Raw genomic sequence first — 18,223 nt, 5'->3', positions numbered from 1 at the left:
ACAAATACCAGCCTCTGCAGGCTTGCATTGAGGTTGAGCCAAAGCAATCTTCTTCTCACATCAGTTCAGCAGTGGCAGACAGTTGCGTGCATACCTCAAGGTCAAGGGCCATGTGCGTGTATCTCTGATGCAAATGAAGCTAGCATCGGGCAGGGAGTTGTCTCTATACAGAGACAAAGAGGGCATCGGAGTATTTCAACTCGTATTGTTTTCGGTTTTTCTCAGTTTACAGGTTTGGTTTGCCGAGTGTATATGAAAGTATGTGAAGGTATCAGGTAGTATCTAGTAATTATAATATAGAACAATGTGTACTATAAAAGAGCTTTTGTCCAAGCCATTTTCTGCCCGTTCTTTCTCAGAAAAAAATTGAGATAATTAAAATTCTATAAAATTTTGCTTATAGTAAAATTGATATTAGGTCTAATTATTTCAATATCTATTCTTTTAATTTAATCTATTCAGTTGTGATTTTATCTTTGATATTTATTCTTTTCATGTAAACTATTACCAGCTGTGATTTTTATCAAGGCAAGCCTGCCCCTTGATTTATTATTTACTTAAAAATTATATATTTAGTGCTTCAGCTACCTAAATGGTCACTGCACGCCACTGTTATACTGGATGTGAGTCCAGATGCCACCTCAAGGTATTTTTTCCAGGGGGGAATGAGGCATATTTCCCCCCATAGTAGTGTTGCCCCCTCAAAAATCACGTCTTCAGATTGAAGTTATCATGTTCGTGGGACACCCTTCCAATAATTAACATAAATTACTATGACTGAAATGAAATATATGTGTGTACTATATAAGTTTATGGTAACATCCATTTTCCAGGGGGGCCTGCCCCTCTAACTTCCCCTTCTGGACAATGACACACAATAAAAATTATTAGCAATTTTCTTTTCAATCTAAATATGCCTACCTCCACACTGGGCCATAGCTTCCAATTTTTGAACAGGCTCATTCAATGGATACTGGGTTTCATCTGTGTCATACGTCTGAGTTCCAGATGATAATGGGCGTGTCAAATTAGTAGCTCCACTCTTGTACTGATCTGAAACCACATCTTGCAGGATGTTCAGGAAGAACTTGAAGAAAAATATACATCTTCATGCATACAGCAAGTAAAGTACATTCTTCCATATGTGCAATATTTATATATTCAATAACATAATGTTTATTCTAACTGAAAATGTGTTAGATGAGTGATAGCTGGGAGCAGGCCCGTAGCCAGGAATTCTTAGTAGGGGGGGCGAAGTCAATCCTAGAGGGGGCAAATTTTTAATATATTGTGCTGCATTGACAGATATAGCAAGGTACAGAGAGGCACTTGCCCCCCCTTCCCCAAAAGTGATAAGCAACAGGAAAGGGATTATATCTTGAAACTCCAACGAACAATAAAAGTTCGAGCAACATCAAATAACAATATTTCGATAATAACCTTTCGACTACCAAAGTATACAAAGATAAAGTTTAACATAAATAGGGACTGTATCTACTTGATATTTACAGGTTGATAATGTTAATAGACGATTAATATGTACCTTTGGGCTTCTCTGCAGAACTGATTAAGGAAGTCCTTTATAAATCGTGCTTCATAATGTTTCCCTCTAGTTTCCAGTATGCAAGATTTACGGAATCTAATGAGAATCCAACAACACCATTGTCTTGTGTTATGCAAGAAAAATCGAATTAATTAAGTAATAATGGTTACATATTATCTAGACTTTGATGAATTGTGTAAAAATTTGTAATACATTTTTTGTAGGCCTACTTGGTAAAACATTGAAATAATGGGTCTCTTACTCCACCACGGATTCTATTTGCTTCAAATGAAAGACTCTTGCATCACTACAGACAATGTTTGCCTACTGGTTACGTTAACCATTTTGCAAAATATTGCGTTGTTGAAATACATGTGTTTTACACCCGACAAACAAATAGGAATCCCTTGATTGATCAATGACTTCTTGGATTACAGTGTCATCATTAATATTTCATATCAAGTTTTATAGAGGGAAATGTAGGCTATCCTCTTTACATTATGAAAAATACCTTCCTTAATGACTATGGTACGAAACCGAACGATATGAGGCCTCCTTCGCCTTACCCCATTTCCGCGGCACGAGTTCTCTGGGCCGCTTATCTCCACCACTTTTTGAGCAGAAGCGTGCAAACCCTAAATATCAGGGTTTTTTTTAATGCTGATACTGATTTCTGCTAGTCACAGAATGGCTTAAGATATATGAATAAAATTAGGAGAATCCACTCCATAGAAGAAGAGTTGACATAATTATTTGTAAAAAAATTAGGTTGTGCCTGAGGTATTTTAACAGACAACGTCTGCTACAGACATGTAATTTGAGAGATTTTCAATCGTATTTATTTCACTGCAGCTCCTTTCTACTTGTCATTTTCTTGAACATATATACATAGGGTCCTGCCTGATAACACAGACAACTTTCACAGTGTGTACAGGACATCAAGGCAAGCAACTCTTCTCAGTCACTATTTACTTGTCTAATTCTACTTTCGATGTTACAAGCAATCGAAATATGGCATCTTCTGTCCTTAATGTATGCAATCCCATTGATAGCTTCGCAGTTGCAAATGACATTTATTTTTACTGCCGTTTAGAATTCTGAGAGCAATATATAACATGCTATGGAAACGATATCATGCAAACAGTAAGGGTTAAAACTTAACTTTTCCTTTATAAAATGGATATCATAACACACACCTATGTTGCTTATCATATGTATTATTTGATGCATTTGCATAGTATCAAACTACACATTTTATTGCTTTCTAACCGAAATAATAAATGTGAAACACTATCACATTTTCATCGTGTTTGATAATAATTTGAGTCAGTAAGCTGTCCTACATCTTTCACTAGCCGACCTCCATGTTGGGATGGTTACATAACAGACTACGAAGCCAGGGGTTCCAGGTTCAAGCCTGGGAATGAATGTTCTTTGTGAGCAGAGGTGAAGTACCAGGACAAACGTGCCAATATTATTATAGTGGTGGTAGTGGTAGTAATAAGAGTAGCATTAAAATACGTTATTATTTTCATAAATCATGCAAATGGGGGTAGAAGTCGGTGCTAAAGCATTTGTGTTTGAACAAATGATTTGAAATATTTTTCCAACACGTTCAATTTCATATTAGCTAATAATGGAAAACAAGCACACAAACTTTATTTTTGAAAGACAGAACATGCATAATGAACATTATTCTTTTTGTACATATAACATGTATAACTTTCATGTACAACATATATTTTACACATATGCAACATGGAGCAACGTAAAATAAGAAAATACATATGCAACATGTTAATGCTAAATTGTGTATTTATTCAAAGTTTCTTTAATATATATATATTATTTAAATACATTACATGATCAATTCCTCCGCCACATTGGCTCTTAAATGGCATGCATTTAACCAGCAACAATCTGAAGTATATATCTGGCCTTACTTCTCTCTCGGGTAATTTAGAATGCATTACAGAAAAGAATCGTATTGGGTCCGAAGCGAGCAGGAAAACTCTTTAGATCCAAATATTTGCAAACTGAAAACAATATTTATTTAATATGGTGCATATAATATCACGGACGCCATGGCATTCTCTTTATTTATTTTTTTTCATTTAGATTGTTTTGGCTCCCAGGGCTGACTTCCGCTGCCCCCTAGCTATGGCCATGATAGACATTTTACTTGCGAGCAAGAACATTTTACGAAATGTATTTTTATTTGTATGAAATTTGAAATCGAGGGTGCAATTGCCCCTCTGTGCCCCCTGCAAGTGCCCTTAGCCATCTGGAAGAAAAGTGCAAGAAACACTTGAAAATTATTTCCATCTCGAGTATCCATTTGTCCTTCTGTTCTTAGATTCTGCTAGTCATGTTTCTTTACTTCAATGTTTGCCCCCCCCCCCCCTAGATTGGACTTCCGTCCAAGATTGAGGGGACAATGCCCCTATCCCCCTGTGCTTGCAGCACTGTTTGTGAGTGTCTCTTCATCAATTTCACGTCATCACTCATTGTCAAGATTAGCTAGATGTGGCAGAAAAGCAAAGCCAAGTAACAAAAATTAAATATCCACTCCCTCTCTCTATCACATGAATCGCTTTTACCAAAAGGTAGATCGGAAATAAAAAAATATGCAGTTCAAACTTTATAGCAACACACCCAAGAAAAACATCCAAACTCATTAGGCACCTTTAATACAAGACTACTCAAAATGTCACAACTGTTCCAGATACTGAAAAATGCGAAATCATTCCCCGAAGTATGAAACTGGAAGGGAATCCCCCCCATCCTGATACGACATTATACGGAATCCTACACACCTTCATAAATCACAAAATCAATCAATGTACAGTAGAGCGTCGATTATCCGAAGTAATTGGGGGACATGGGTGTTCGGAAAACTGGTTTGTTCGGATAATCGAACTGTACATGTTTATTTGCCAAAAAGAAGTACTGTACAGTAAATTTATTCATAAAAACAGGCATCTCTTTAAGTATGTATTACAAAGTAACGTACAAAGGCAACTTTAGTAGGAATATATAGTATGTGGTACAGTTTATTAAACAAAAATATGTACATATTACATACGCATTTTGCATGAACAATACACACAGTACACAAAATTAACGTTTAAAAAAATCCTTTATTTTGGTCTGTCTAAGCAAGCCTACACGCTTACGAGCAGCTAAGTCACGTACCTTTTTCATTACAGATATCTGAAAGTGAGCGAGTACACAGTTCGGTTAAGCGGTCATTCGGTTGACCGACGTTCGGATAATCGACGCTCTACTGTATTTGTTATGTTGCTAGAGTAATACAGAATATAATTGTAAAGATTAGTGAGAATTCCAGGTAGGAATGTGTTCTGCATTTTTCACAGGGGGGGCAAGGCAGGCTCTCAGGGGGGGCAGGTGCCCCCCCTGCCCCCCCTCTAGCTACGGGCCTGGCTGGGAGGTCACAGGGTCAAACCCTGTAGCTAGCCATTTCAACTTAAGTTTTTTAGTGTTCCAGTCAGTCAACTCTTGGGAACTTAATATATAGCAAAAGTTACAGACACTTACTCCGACTTTATATCACCCACCCTGGGAATCAAACCTGGGTCTCCTGTGTGGCAGTCAGATGCCCTACTAACTGGACCAGACTGATCTCTGTAGCACCTGGATTTGAATCCTGGCCTGAGTGAGTGTCCGTTCATAAATTTCATCACATCATCACTCATCCTCATTGTCACAATTAGCCAAAAGTGGCAGAAAAGAGACAATAAATAACAAATCAAATCACTAACTGGCCCACTGTGGTTCTTCACAGTACAGAAAATGGGTATTAAATGGGCGAACAACAAAATGGTGGTGGATGAATTTGGTGTGTTTGACTTTGCTTTTCTGCCACTTTTGGCTAATTGAAAAGATGAGGATGAGTGATGATATGATGAAGGGACACTCACAAAAGACAATCATGCCCAGGCTGGGATTTGAAACCAGGACCTCTGATGAACAACAAAGTGTTCCTTAGGATAAGATGAAGGTAAATACGAGGGTCGTTTGAAAAGTTCTAAGATTGTCAAAGGAAAAACACAGTTTCCAGTTAGGGGTCATGGAGTATCACAGTAGCATAGACTAAATACATCTGATAGAGATGAACACAAGAGCTAATGAAAAAAAGGGGTGGGGTGGGCAGGGACATGCAATGGATTACATTTTCATACCACTCAATATTGCAGGCCATTTATCTAAAATTGTCAGCCCATATTCCATCAGTTCCACATCCAGCATCGAAATAGTGGTTTGGTTGGTTGATTTAAATGAAGTTCTTTTTTGTATCATTAGGGAAACCATGATGAGGTGGTATGGATGGAAAGGGATGTGGAAGTGAAAGGTAATATCCCAGAATCCACTTTGATTGACTGAGGAAAACCATAGAAAAATCTCAGTCAGGATGTCCAGCCTAAATCAGATTCTGTCACCTTAACCACTTGCCTCCAATAATTCTGTAGAACTAGAAATAGGCACGAAATCTTATGTGCTACACGCTAAAACAAACTTCATGAAGACCAGTGAACATCAGTAATGCTATACCGGTAGGGCAGTTTAAACAATCACTTAATTGAACTGGTGAAAAAATTATCTTAGGAATAGGGGGCCAGGACACTTAACCTGTTTCAAACCATGTACACTATATGAACTGCCAATGATTCTCACAAGGTCATGAAGGTATGAGGCAGGCGCGGAGCATCCATGTAAGCCGTGTAAGCCAGGCTTACACTTTATTAGTTCTAGTAAAATGTATGTAATTATATGGAAAAATTAGTAAAAACTTCAAAGTTCAACTCGGCCCGATACCAGTCTTCGAGATCCTGTTTGTTAGATTGCAACACTTCACCACCAGGGGACACATGGGAACTCCCGCCTTTTGCTTGCGGAAAGTTGTAAACCGTCTGAATATTGCCTTACAAATTTCTGACCGTGAAGGAGCAGTGCCTACCGTATCTGGATGGAGAAGAGAAAGGAATATAGGGAGAAGAGCGGGCCAAACCCTAGGTTAGTAAACCTACGGCCACAGGCTTAGAGCAGCGTTGCAAACTCCATGTTTAGAAAAAGTGTTGTTCATGGACGTCCACAGTATTTCTTTCCACCAGGGAGGATTAAGCAAAGTATTTTTTTTTTTTTAAGGAGTTGGGGTAAACTAGGTATATTTCCCTTCTCAAAATATACTAATTCAATTTGAAGTTAACATTTTTCTGCAACGCCCTTACAATAATTAACAATTTGATGTGACTGAAATGAAATTGTATGTGAGAAAATGGTTGACATTCATTTTTCAGGAAGTGTCTCCTTGCCTTGCACCTTCTGGACATCCATGGTGTTGTTTAAACTCCGAAATTATGCTACATACTACTAAATTATTCTGTGATTTTCATATTATTAATATTAATTTATAACAAAAATATAAATTCAAATGGTTCAACCAATGGCATGGGTTCGACGTTATACGTGAAAAGTTTGAGAAAATTCAACCAGAACGAAAAGTGGCCCTCTTGTTTTATTTATATCCCCAACTTACAAACAACTTTTTAAACTCATGCGAAATTTAGCACCATTATGCTTGGGTTGGCTTCACTGAATATGCGCCAGTGAGACACAGGTCCTGCAAAAGGAGGGGCTTCAGCGTTGTCGGGTATGAATGGTTGACTCCAAAGAAAATTTGAGCCGGCGGTGCTTCGAGGAGGTTTTTTTCCAGGAACAGGGAATTCTGAAGCAAAAATCTAACAGGAAGGGGAAAAAGGAGAAACCTAAAATTGAGCGGGATACGGGAAAACTAGATACACATTGATGTGCTAAATTCTTGTTTCTGTTTTTAGCTTATAGGAGAGCATAAACATCAGAAATATTAAGATCCCTGTTTTACGTTTATGTATGAACTCAGCTGGTAATAATTGAGCTAAAAAGTGCAAAAATAAATAAATAAATCAATGTTAATGAAAGCTGAAGATTGAACCAATTTTACAAATCTCATGTCAAATGTGAATAAAATATTATTAATTACGTAGTCTGTGATTCAAACACTCTTCGAACAGCATTCGAAAAGCCTGTTTATGATCTTTTAGATGCTAGATTTGCTTTTACAGTATCCATGTCCTTTGATAGAAATTTCTGTATATGTCCCTACAATTAGTGAGCATTTCTTTTATACTTAATATTGTATTTTCTTTTTACTAAATATAGGGAATTTTAAGGCAAGAGAGGGATTTTTTTTATATCCGAAAGGGATATTCCCTTCACAGTCCGAAAGATCACTGCTTTGAGCAGTGACCAATTTTGGATCTGGTTTCTTTTGGTTTCCCCGTTCTTGTTGTCGAGGTATTGCTTTTGCGAATTCCATCTATTCAAAGTGGACTGTTGGCCCTGTGCTGTTGTGTGATAGTGAAGTGCATTATGGAATAAAACGAGTGTGATTGTGCAGTGGGTGGAGAACTTGGTGCAGACGCCGTTATCCAGCAAGGATTTTGCTGCCAAGAAGAAACTTGTGGGTGTAAGTAGGCCCACCTCTTCCTTCTCTAGCAGGCATAGTAACAGAAACGAAAAAAAGTGTGCCAATTTTGTGATTCAGGGTATGAAGCTGATACTTGGTTATGCGGTTGTAAGAAGTATTCTGCACTTTTCTGTTTCCTTCTGTTTTCGTTTCTTTATTATTATTATTATTATTATTATTATTATTATTATTATTATTATTATTATTATTCATTTTATCTAACTTTGCATATTTTTTATCGTTACGTTAATCATTGTGATAGGAATAAGACTGACTTAATTATCAGTTGAAATTATCAGAATTTTTAATTTGGTGAAAAATTCCAGGGAAGTGTTCTGAAAAAATGGGGGGTGTCGATGTGTGTGGATAAATCACTAACCATGTCAGCCCAAAAATAAGCACAATGGGAAATAACCTTCATCATGATAGGCTTACACTGTTGGAAAGGTCACGCTCCGCCACTGGTATGAGGGAAGGTCAAATGAAAACCTTAATTCGTTTTTGTTTTTTACATAGTAATTTCTACATGTAGGATTGTTTAAGTTTGCCTACTTTTAAGCATAGACCCATTGCTGAGGCTATTGTCAAACTTCCTCCTCCGTTCATAAACTTGCTGGTGTGCTAAGCATGTACATAGATATTGAATTTCTATGAGTTTTAGGTTTCCAGAGTGCAAGAAACCACAGCTCTTCCCTGGTGCAAATGTGTGGAGGAGGCACCATCTTTTTAAAGTGGCAAAAATGAAACTCACTTGATGTGTTGCAGGCTGAAGCCATTTTGTAAATACAGTTGATACACCCTCACCTCAACGAAATATATAAGAAATTGTTTTCCCAGGTTCTCAGTGCAATTGGAACATAAATATTTGATTAATATCAATAAACTTAATTGATAATCTTTCATCCATTCTTATTCATTATCACACTTTTCTCAGTTCTGATGTCCAGTTTTTTATTACTTTCGCTGCATTATTTTTCTCAGACTTCAAATCAGTTTCCCCTTTTTCACTAAAATTAAATTTATTTACCTTATATAAAAGACTTTCTGCTAATCCCTTTCGATACTCAGGAGATGCATCAGGTAAAGTATGTGTTGTAACCAATTCTGTATCTAGTGTGTCAAAAGCTGCTGTAATTGTTTCCTGATTATTCAGTTCTTTGCCTGTCAAATAAGTTTCTGTCTCTGTTGCATGGATCTGAAAATGAAATATATAACACAAAATGTAGCATATAATGAAACAAATAACAAATGATAATTGTATATTAAACAAGTAGAAGGTTAAGTGTGATTTCTTTCTTTAAATAAACCAAACTTTAATGGCATGATGTACATACATATATTTCACCCTCTCCCCCCACACATAAAGATAACGTATAACATAGCAACTTGAGGTTCACGTCTAACTAGGACTAACTGTAAACAAAATATTTGAGAACACAGATAAATATATATTAAAATAAAATACTCCATCAATTTAATTACACCAAGTGATGGCTGAATTACAACCAACTACTATATACCCGTATGTCCTTTTGCTTTGTAATGAGCAGTTTCTGCAAGTTACATAATAGGGCGTTGCCTCTACAAGGAAATAAGAAAGCAGACCAGGAAGTAAGGACATGCATCACACACATTTGTCTCATCCTCAACACGAGTGATTCAGCCAAGTCCCTCCCCCCCCTCCTCCCATTCTATCAAGGCCAAGGTTTCTGAGAAAGGAATCTGCAGGAAGTTGGATGGCTTAGTGTCAACAAGGCCAGAATCTTGGCAGTGAATATTCTGGGAATAACCCTGGCAATAAGCTTAAAGGTCTACTGACCACAAGCCTCATCATGGCAAGCAAGGCCATCCCTCTACCCCAGAATGGACATTCAGCAAAAATAGCCAGAAGGTTGTTCGCTCTCTCAGCTGGGTTGAGGATAGAGACAAGGTCGTAACTTCAATAAATACTCCTGGAAATAAGTCTCGAGAGTCTTGAGTCCTGGTACATCAAGAGACGCCGGGAGGATGCTCTACTGTTTGCCGCTCCTATCTTAGATGGTAAGCCTTATTTCCCTAAGTGATGACACTTGGGAATTCCTTTTATTATAGTATAACCCAAAGTAATGCTATTGGCCTCCATAGCATTACAGTTTACAGAATGTCATATATCTGAGATGGTAGTGGAAGTAATTGGGAGGTACGGCCATCAAGGCTCTTTGTAATGCATGTTTGTTTGATTTGGTTTATTTATTTCACTTTTCTGCCATTTTTGGCTAATTGCAAAGATGAGGATGACTGATAATATGATGAAATAGATAAAGGGACACACACAAAGAATACCCATGCCCAAACCAGCATCCGAACCCAGGAGCCATGGTGTCATAGAACACTGTGCACTCCACAATGTAATGTATAATGCACCCTTCAATGTAACACTGATGAGCCTTGTTTCCATGTAATTAAAACATTAAATTGCTGAACAAGGCAAAATTTATTGTAATAAAATTAATCACTAAAAACATAACGTTTCCACCCTCTAACAGGGTCTTCTTGTAGTTGGTGGATTCTGCACACCTTACATTCAATTCTACAGAGTCCCACAAGTACTCTATTGGGTTTAAGTCCGAATCATGTTCCTCTAACCCCCCCCCCCCCACACACACACACACAATGAGATGATGCACTTTTGTCTTGAATGACTCTATTGGCATTCAGAAAAAAAGTTTAACATGACAAAGTGTTCCACATCATCAAGTAGGTGTAGACATTTGTCCACATGCAACCTCCTACCTCACTTCATGTCGTGGGCATCAATAAACATCCAAGGAGTAGAGTAAATTTGTGGCTGAGCCAACCAGCACAACATTTTCCAGTTTACTACATTCCATGTGAACGTTCCTTGCATCCGGCAAGTCTTTATGAGGGGCAAGTGGCATTGTGGTCCGAGACTAGTATAACCCACACACGATAGAGTTTGATGCATCCAAGTTGACCCAAATGAGTCACTGGACCTAGTGCTCACCTGTCACATCAACCTTCTGTTGTTCTATGCAATTTTATCTATTTTGACCAATATTGGTACATTTTCACTCTGGTGACTCGCAAACAACTCACTTGCAAGATCGACCCATCAGCTTTTCACACTCCCATAAGTCCTTCCTTTTAACCATAACTCATGTAGTGTAGTACCCAGCGATTCACAGACCCCTCCTCTATGTTCCCCTAGTCAGCACACAGCGACCTTTTGGTCATCACATACTCTACAAGTTGCATCCATTTTTACATTGGGGCGATCACTCATTTGTATAATTAATATAACTCTTATGGATGTTTCATTTGTAGTATTATTAATGATAATAACAATAATATAGTAATATTTATTAGTTGGATTTTAATATCAAAGGATAATATTAAGATGAATAAGAAATTAACATTCTTTGAAACAAGTAAAGTTGCTTAGCAATTGATACTTACAATGTCAGCACTAATGCCTCCATACACAATAGTTGGTTTCTCAGTAATTGTGTAATTATTTGCTACATCCACTTTTGCTAAAAATCCAGCATTGACATAAGCATGTGTGTTTTGAGCTCTCTTCATAATCTGTAAGCAAATGTCAGGAAAAGATCACTAGTTTTATGAAAAAATATTATTATCAACAACACAGAACTATTAAAAAAAATGCCCATTGAATGCCCATATAATTTTTTAACTTAACTCTTAAGCAGGCACGTTCATCACCTTAAGTAGGCAATGGGGGTAAATTTGACCCCAAATATAAAATATTATTTATAATAAAGTAAGATTCATATGCACCAAAGATAATTTTTATGTGATTAAATTTACTACTACTTAGAGTAGTTTTTAAATATAAAAAGTCTACAGTCCATACCAGCTAACTATAGAACAGGCAAACGAGAACAAGTCTCTGCGCAAGTAGTGACGCGAGATGGCTCCACTAATGAACAGTGAGAGAAAAGGGATTGCATAATGGGTGACTGGAGTTACCCGATTTCCTGCTTCACTCTGCAAGCATTACAAACTTTTCAAAGCCACAATACCATACACACATGGCAAACGAGCCGTATTTTTGTCTCCAGGTCTGTATGCTTGGTTTAAGAATTTCTTAGGGAAATATTAGGGATAAAACAGCAAGTGCAAATTTTGACAAGCCATGCATTTAGCATACGGACTAAGGTCTGGACCGTTTGGTTGGCAATGCTGCAATTTTACCACTTGATTTCCCTCCTCCTCTGCCGCTATGCACGGCCCTGCTCCACGATTAGCTGGGAAAGGGTTTTATCAATTAATTGTAAAAAAAATGATATATAGAGATATATTGTATTTTCCCCATTACATAATCTTTCCTTGCAGTAGTGAAATAAAATTATAATTATAAGGAAAGTGAAAAATTTAGCAATGCCCAATTTTTGAAAAAAACATACATCTTTTTCTTAGAGCCTTTTCCAATGAAAAAATTGCAGTTCAAACACATTTATATTTTCACAATCTCTTTTGTTTTACAGGATTTAGCTAATTGTGACAATTTTCCTACTTCATATATGATGTCAGATAAATTTGATGCTTTTTTTTAAACTTTTGCTTCAACGGTCAATTTGGCATATTTGTCCCTTATAAATTCTCTCAGTATTATTTCTATGTACCTATTGACAATTTTCACAATTATCAGTTGTGTCATCTATAAACGTCTCGATAGCAGATTTAGCATTTGTTTGCTGCTGCACATTGTCTAGGAAGGCATAAAAATATTCATACTTCTTGTGAAAGCATTTTGACATGAGAGGGCAATGACAACTTTTTTCTATCAAATTATTTCATCTTTTGCCCGGAAATAATTTCCATCACCTTCTGAGATATTATACACTTCATCTTCACTTGTTTCAGAATTAGTTCATGTTATGACACATGATCATCATGATCCTTCTTGAGTAGCATTTCAGATGGACTAGCATTGCTCTCGAATGAAACGTCCTCAAACATCCACCATACATGCTCATGCTGTCTATATACTACATGTTTTTGAATGATATCTTAAAAAATAGAAACATCCACTTTAAAATCTGATCACACACCTCCTGAGCAAGTAAAAACTGCGAAAATATTTCACTCACGAAGCACAGTAAGCCAAAGTTTTAAAAAACTGAACAACAAAGAATCGCATATGTTACCAGGCGCATGGGGGTATATTTGAACCCCATCAACTTTGGAACGCTCCATCTTGCTGTAGTTATACACACACTGAAGGAAATAACATTGACGTTTGAATCAGACTGTTTTAGGAAGGTACTAGAAAAACTAGCAGTGTGGTCAACCAACAAGTGAGTGGGTATTAAAATATTCCTACCCGAGGATCAAATTTACCCCCGCATGCCTACTTCAGGGTTAAGATTATCATATGTAAATATAACAAATAGAAATGGGCTAGCATGTAGACTAGATGAGTACAAAATGCAAACAAATTGTGCATACAAAAGTTTTTCATCATTTTACTATTTTATGAAGACAATGGTTCTAAAGAAATATAATTGCACATCATGCAATATCTAACCAGTAATTTCAACATAATTCTAAATCAACAATGTACATATATCCTTTAATATTTGAAAACTGCATATAAATACATACACATACACATATTTAAATTTTATTTATGTTTAAGATATGAACACCCTTTTGATTTTTCAACAATTATTCAAACTAAAATTAACTATTATTAAATAATTTGATTAGAAAAAGTGTGGAAGTACATATCATTATGAGAAAGTACATTTCACTTGCCTTATATGTTTTCACATATGTATCAGCTGTCAATGGAAACAACAGAATACTAACAATAACCTTTTTGTTCATGTCAGTTGTAAGGAAATCTGTGAGAGTGACATTAGTAACTTCACCTGTTGCATCAGCTGAAAGAGACAACAATATTATGTAAGAACCACTCTGTTCTTTTCTAAAATAAATTTACATATATTTAGGCACACTGATTAAATAGTGCTGACATGTATTTTCATTAGGGCAGGACTGATACCACTGTGAAGTGATACTCCTACTGATGGCAACATTCTTACCATTTACCACCTATACAGATAGCAATGCTTGAAAATTGTAACAATTAGAAATATTAGTAGTTCCATTTCAATTATAAGCAGCAATTTATCAGAGTTTTGCTTTAAAATATTCAAGAATTACACCCGAATATTTTAAATAACATTTATAAAGTCACAAAATACAGTTTTCATAATGGCACAAAAATAAATGGAAACTTCAAATTTTGCATAATATCCAGGATAATTAGACTCTGCAAAAGTGTCATGTGGCATTTTTGTGGGCCCATGAAAGACCAAAATGCAAAAATTGCATCAGCTAGTATCGGTAATTAGAAGTCAACCGATATTTTCTGATACTTATATGACTGATATTGGTTGTTGATATCGGCACCGGTTTTGGCTCAACCCTAATTTTCATTTGTGAATTTCTTTATCCACACATGCAATATTATTTCATAAACTCATTATCAAAAACCTTCAGTCAATATACTTTATAAGAGAATGAAGTCCAGTCTATATTTACATAAATTAATAGGGATGGGACCGATTAATCGGTACTCTATCGGTATCGGCCGATATAGGCATATCGGTGTATCAGTTTATCGGTAAAATTACTGATTATTTTACCGATCTGATATATCAATAAATATCTTATAATTTAGTGCAAAATTCTGCCATTTTCATGTAATTTTTATGGATAATCTCGATGCCCTACTTTTTAAAAAAGTAATTGTCTAAATATTCAACTTCTTTTGCACTGCAGTCACCTCGAAACACATATTTATTAAGGAGATCAATGAACATTTCAGGTTCTTCATGGACCATTTCTAATTTTATATCGGATCGGTAGAATATCGGTTATCGGTATCGGTAAATTTTATATCGGTACTTTATCGGTATCGGCCAAAATTTCATATCGGCCCATCACTATAAATTAATATTTATCTCAAGTTCCTAATTGGGGATTGAATCTACAACTCAAGTAAAGATGATGAATTATATAAAAAAATAAATAACATGTGATGCAACAGCCTGCAAGGCCAGGGCCTACCCACCAACTGCCAGCCTTACTCCCACCTGCAAAGGTGGGAGATCATCCAAATGGTTAAGGTGTTACGTGTGGTCAGTAAGATTAACCCCCAGTCATTGTTGTAGGTTTCTGTGACTGGATTACACTACTCATTTGTAGCTATTTAACTTCCTCAAAATGGTGGTCCCATACACTGGCCAAAATCTCAGGATGAAAGTTGTTACACTTTCCCCAGGAGACTCAAACCTGCATACGTCCTGTAGCTAGAGCGCAAAGCATGAGACCACACAGCCATGGTGCAGGATGATTCCTCTTATTCAATTTTCATGTAGTCTAAATTTGAGTGTGTATACCTAGGTATACAACTGGATATTATCTGAAATACATTTGTCAAACTTAATTGAAAATTAAAAATATTAATGTTCATTGCAACACATTTCCTTCTTCGGTTCCGTCTTCTGTTTCTTCTCACACCGATGATACTATAAATTAGCGAAAATTTTGAATTTTCCTACTGTCCGGTGAGTGTTTCCTTTTACCTTATTTGATTTATATATATATATATATATATATATATATATATATATATATATATATATTTGAGATATCTAGTTAAAATAATAAAATACTTACCAATATTAAGAGTAGCTCCAACAGTTTCCAACATCACATAAATATCTGATGCAAAGTCATGGTGTGCATACTTCATCATAAGATTCCCTGCCAAAGAAGCTCTCTGAAAAATACAATTTAACCATCTTTGTAAATTCATTGACAATGATTATTTTATACATTATAGAGCATGTGTATTTGACTAAAAATATACATTTCTTGCCAAATATTTACGAAACCTTTTAATAAGCATGTTTTCTATTCAAAGTCAATTGAATCATTTTAATAGTCATACTTTCATTTTGTCACAATGTTATTTAACATTTTTCTGTTGCTACAATGAACCTATTCAAGTTTGGCTTTAAAATACTCTTAGATTCAATTAGATGATGAGTATTAAAATATCAGTCACTTATTCATATCATATCAATTATTTTTTTTTACACAATTTTGGTACGGAATTAATAAAATTCTGTGGTCTGCATAATACCCAGAATATTTGGAAATTACAAAAGTGTCAATGTATTTTGTGTATCTTGCGGAATAATGAAATGTTGATTACATTCCAAATTTCTGATACTGATGTTCATTAATATATAAGTATTTAGACCACCCTAGGTCTCTCAACACCTGATGGGGTCACCCCTGGTTACCATAACCAGAACCGAGCCAATCAGTGCCTCAATAGCAGGTCAGAGCTTACAAACCTTGGTGCATTTAATCTCTCAATATGGAAAAAGACACAGGATCTTTCAAGTAACACATTATTCAATACATTCAAAATTATGGTACTTACAATGATTAGCATCCTCCTGATGCACCTGTATCACACGATTACACTGAATGGGCTAATTATATATATATATCTATCTATCTATATATATATATATATATATATATCTGTGTGTGTGTGTGTGTAAATGTAAATGTAAAGAAAACTGGCTTCACTTGGCTCTGTATCACACGATAAGCATTACATTCTGATCCAAAGAACACACAAAAAGGTTTGGTGGAATTGCACTGCTAGCTCAAAACTTGGCTTTGTTCACCATGTGCCTCACTGGCCACATGAGAACTTGCACTCCAAGCAACACAAAAGAACTGAACAAGCTTCCAGCCACTGCTGCAAGAGCTCTGATTGGTTGGTGTAACCAGCAGTAATGGCGGTTGCCCTGCCCATGTTCTTGTATGTCCACCATCTTGGAATAATCCCAGAATGGCCGAATTTCTTTATTTTTAGTGTAAGAAGTTTGTGATTGCCTGGAATGAATTGATAACAGTTAAAAAATGATTTCCAAAGTGTTTCTGGTAACCTTGTGAATCAGTGCTTAATTAACAACATTTTGAAAATGGGTGACCATGTGCTTGGAACAATGGTTTAGCTAACTAACTAACTAATTCCCTAGCCTTCTTAAACCCGAAGGTTCATGGCTGCAGCAACACAGGCCTTCCATCTTTCCCTATCTTGAGCCAGTTCTATATACTCTTTTCCATCCCTACCGATTTCCCTTAGGTCCATCTCAACGTTGTCCCTCCATCTTCGTCTTGGCCTTCCTACAGGTCTCTTACCATCAGGTCTCCCAACAAGAATCCTGTAAACTCCTCTTTCCTCTCCCATTCGTGCCACATGACCTGCCCACCTAAGTCTTCTTGATATCATTATTCTAATAATATCTGGACATGAATACAAATTATGTAGTTCTAAATTATGTAACCTTCTCCACTCACCTGTCTCCTCGTCCCTTTTAGGTCTAAAGATTTTCCTAAGGATCTTATTTTCAAATACTCTCAATTTATGTTCCTCTTTCAATGTAAGGGACCAAGTTTCACATCCATATAATACTACATGCAAAATTACTGTTTTGTATATTTTAACTTTTAGTTTCTTAGATATTAAACGAGAAGACAAAAGTTTATGAAGAGAGAAGTAACATGCATTTCCTGAATTAAGCCTGCTTTTTATTTCCTCTTTAATATAATTTTCATTTGTTAATATTACTCCTAAGTATTTGAATTTGGAAACTGGTTCAAACGAGTTGTTATCAATAATTAGATTTTGATTATTAGCTAACACTTGGTTTCGGCCTGTAAGCATATATTTAGTTTTCTCTTTGTTAACTTCCAAACCTATCTCTTTAGCAGTTTTGAAAAATATTTTAGCATTATTCTTAATTGTATTCACATCATCCCCCAGTAAGTCTACATCATCTGCATATGCTAACAACTGAGTCACACCATTTAATTTTAGTCCTTCTTTAGTTTCTTTTACCTTCCTAACAGCATATTCTAAAGCAAAATTAAAGAGCAATGGAGATAATGCATCTCCTTGTTTTAACCCATCATGAATTGTAAATTTGTGAGACATATTAGTACCCACACGAATTTTACTTTCTGTTTCACTGGTGCATATTTTTATCATACTAACAAGCTTCTTAGGTATTCCAAACTCTACTAATATATTA

At 36.0% G+C, this 18,223-nt stretch overlaps 1 protein-coding gene across 2 annotated transcripts in view; it reads right to left on the bottom strand.

Moving 5' to 3' along the window:
* Positions 1–18,223, bottom strand: part of LOC145983965 (uncharacterized) — a 119,973-nt gene that overhangs the window by 42,089 nt on the left and 59,661 nt on the right. For both annotated transcript variants that reach the window (XM_083117189.1, XM_083117188.1), the window contains exons 8-12: positions 15,783–15,885; positions 13,851–13,978; positions 11,526–11,654; positions 9,097–9,264; positions 922–1,087 (exon numbers count right to left, since the gene is read on the bottom strand). In XM_083117189.1, coding sequence (XP_082973315.1) covers positions 922–1,087; positions 9,097–9,264; positions 11,526–11,654; positions 13,851–13,978; positions 15,783–15,885 — 694 coding nt within the window. The remainder of the gene's footprint in view (positions 1–921; positions 1,088–9,096; positions 9,265–11,525; positions 11,655–13,850; positions 13,979–15,782; positions 15,886–18,223) is intronic.

The sequence above is a fragment of the Lepisma saccharinum genome, chromosome 2 (assembly GCF_977018435.1).
Source record: "Lepisma saccharinum chromosome 2, izLepSacc3.1, whole genome shotgun sequence".
Taxonomy (NCBI): Eukaryota; Metazoa; Arthropoda; class Insecta; order Zygentoma; family Lepismatidae; genus Lepisma; species Lepisma saccharinum.
The sequence above is the reverse complement of the archived record's forward strand: the minus strand, read 5'-3'. Positions and strand labels throughout refer to the sequence as shown.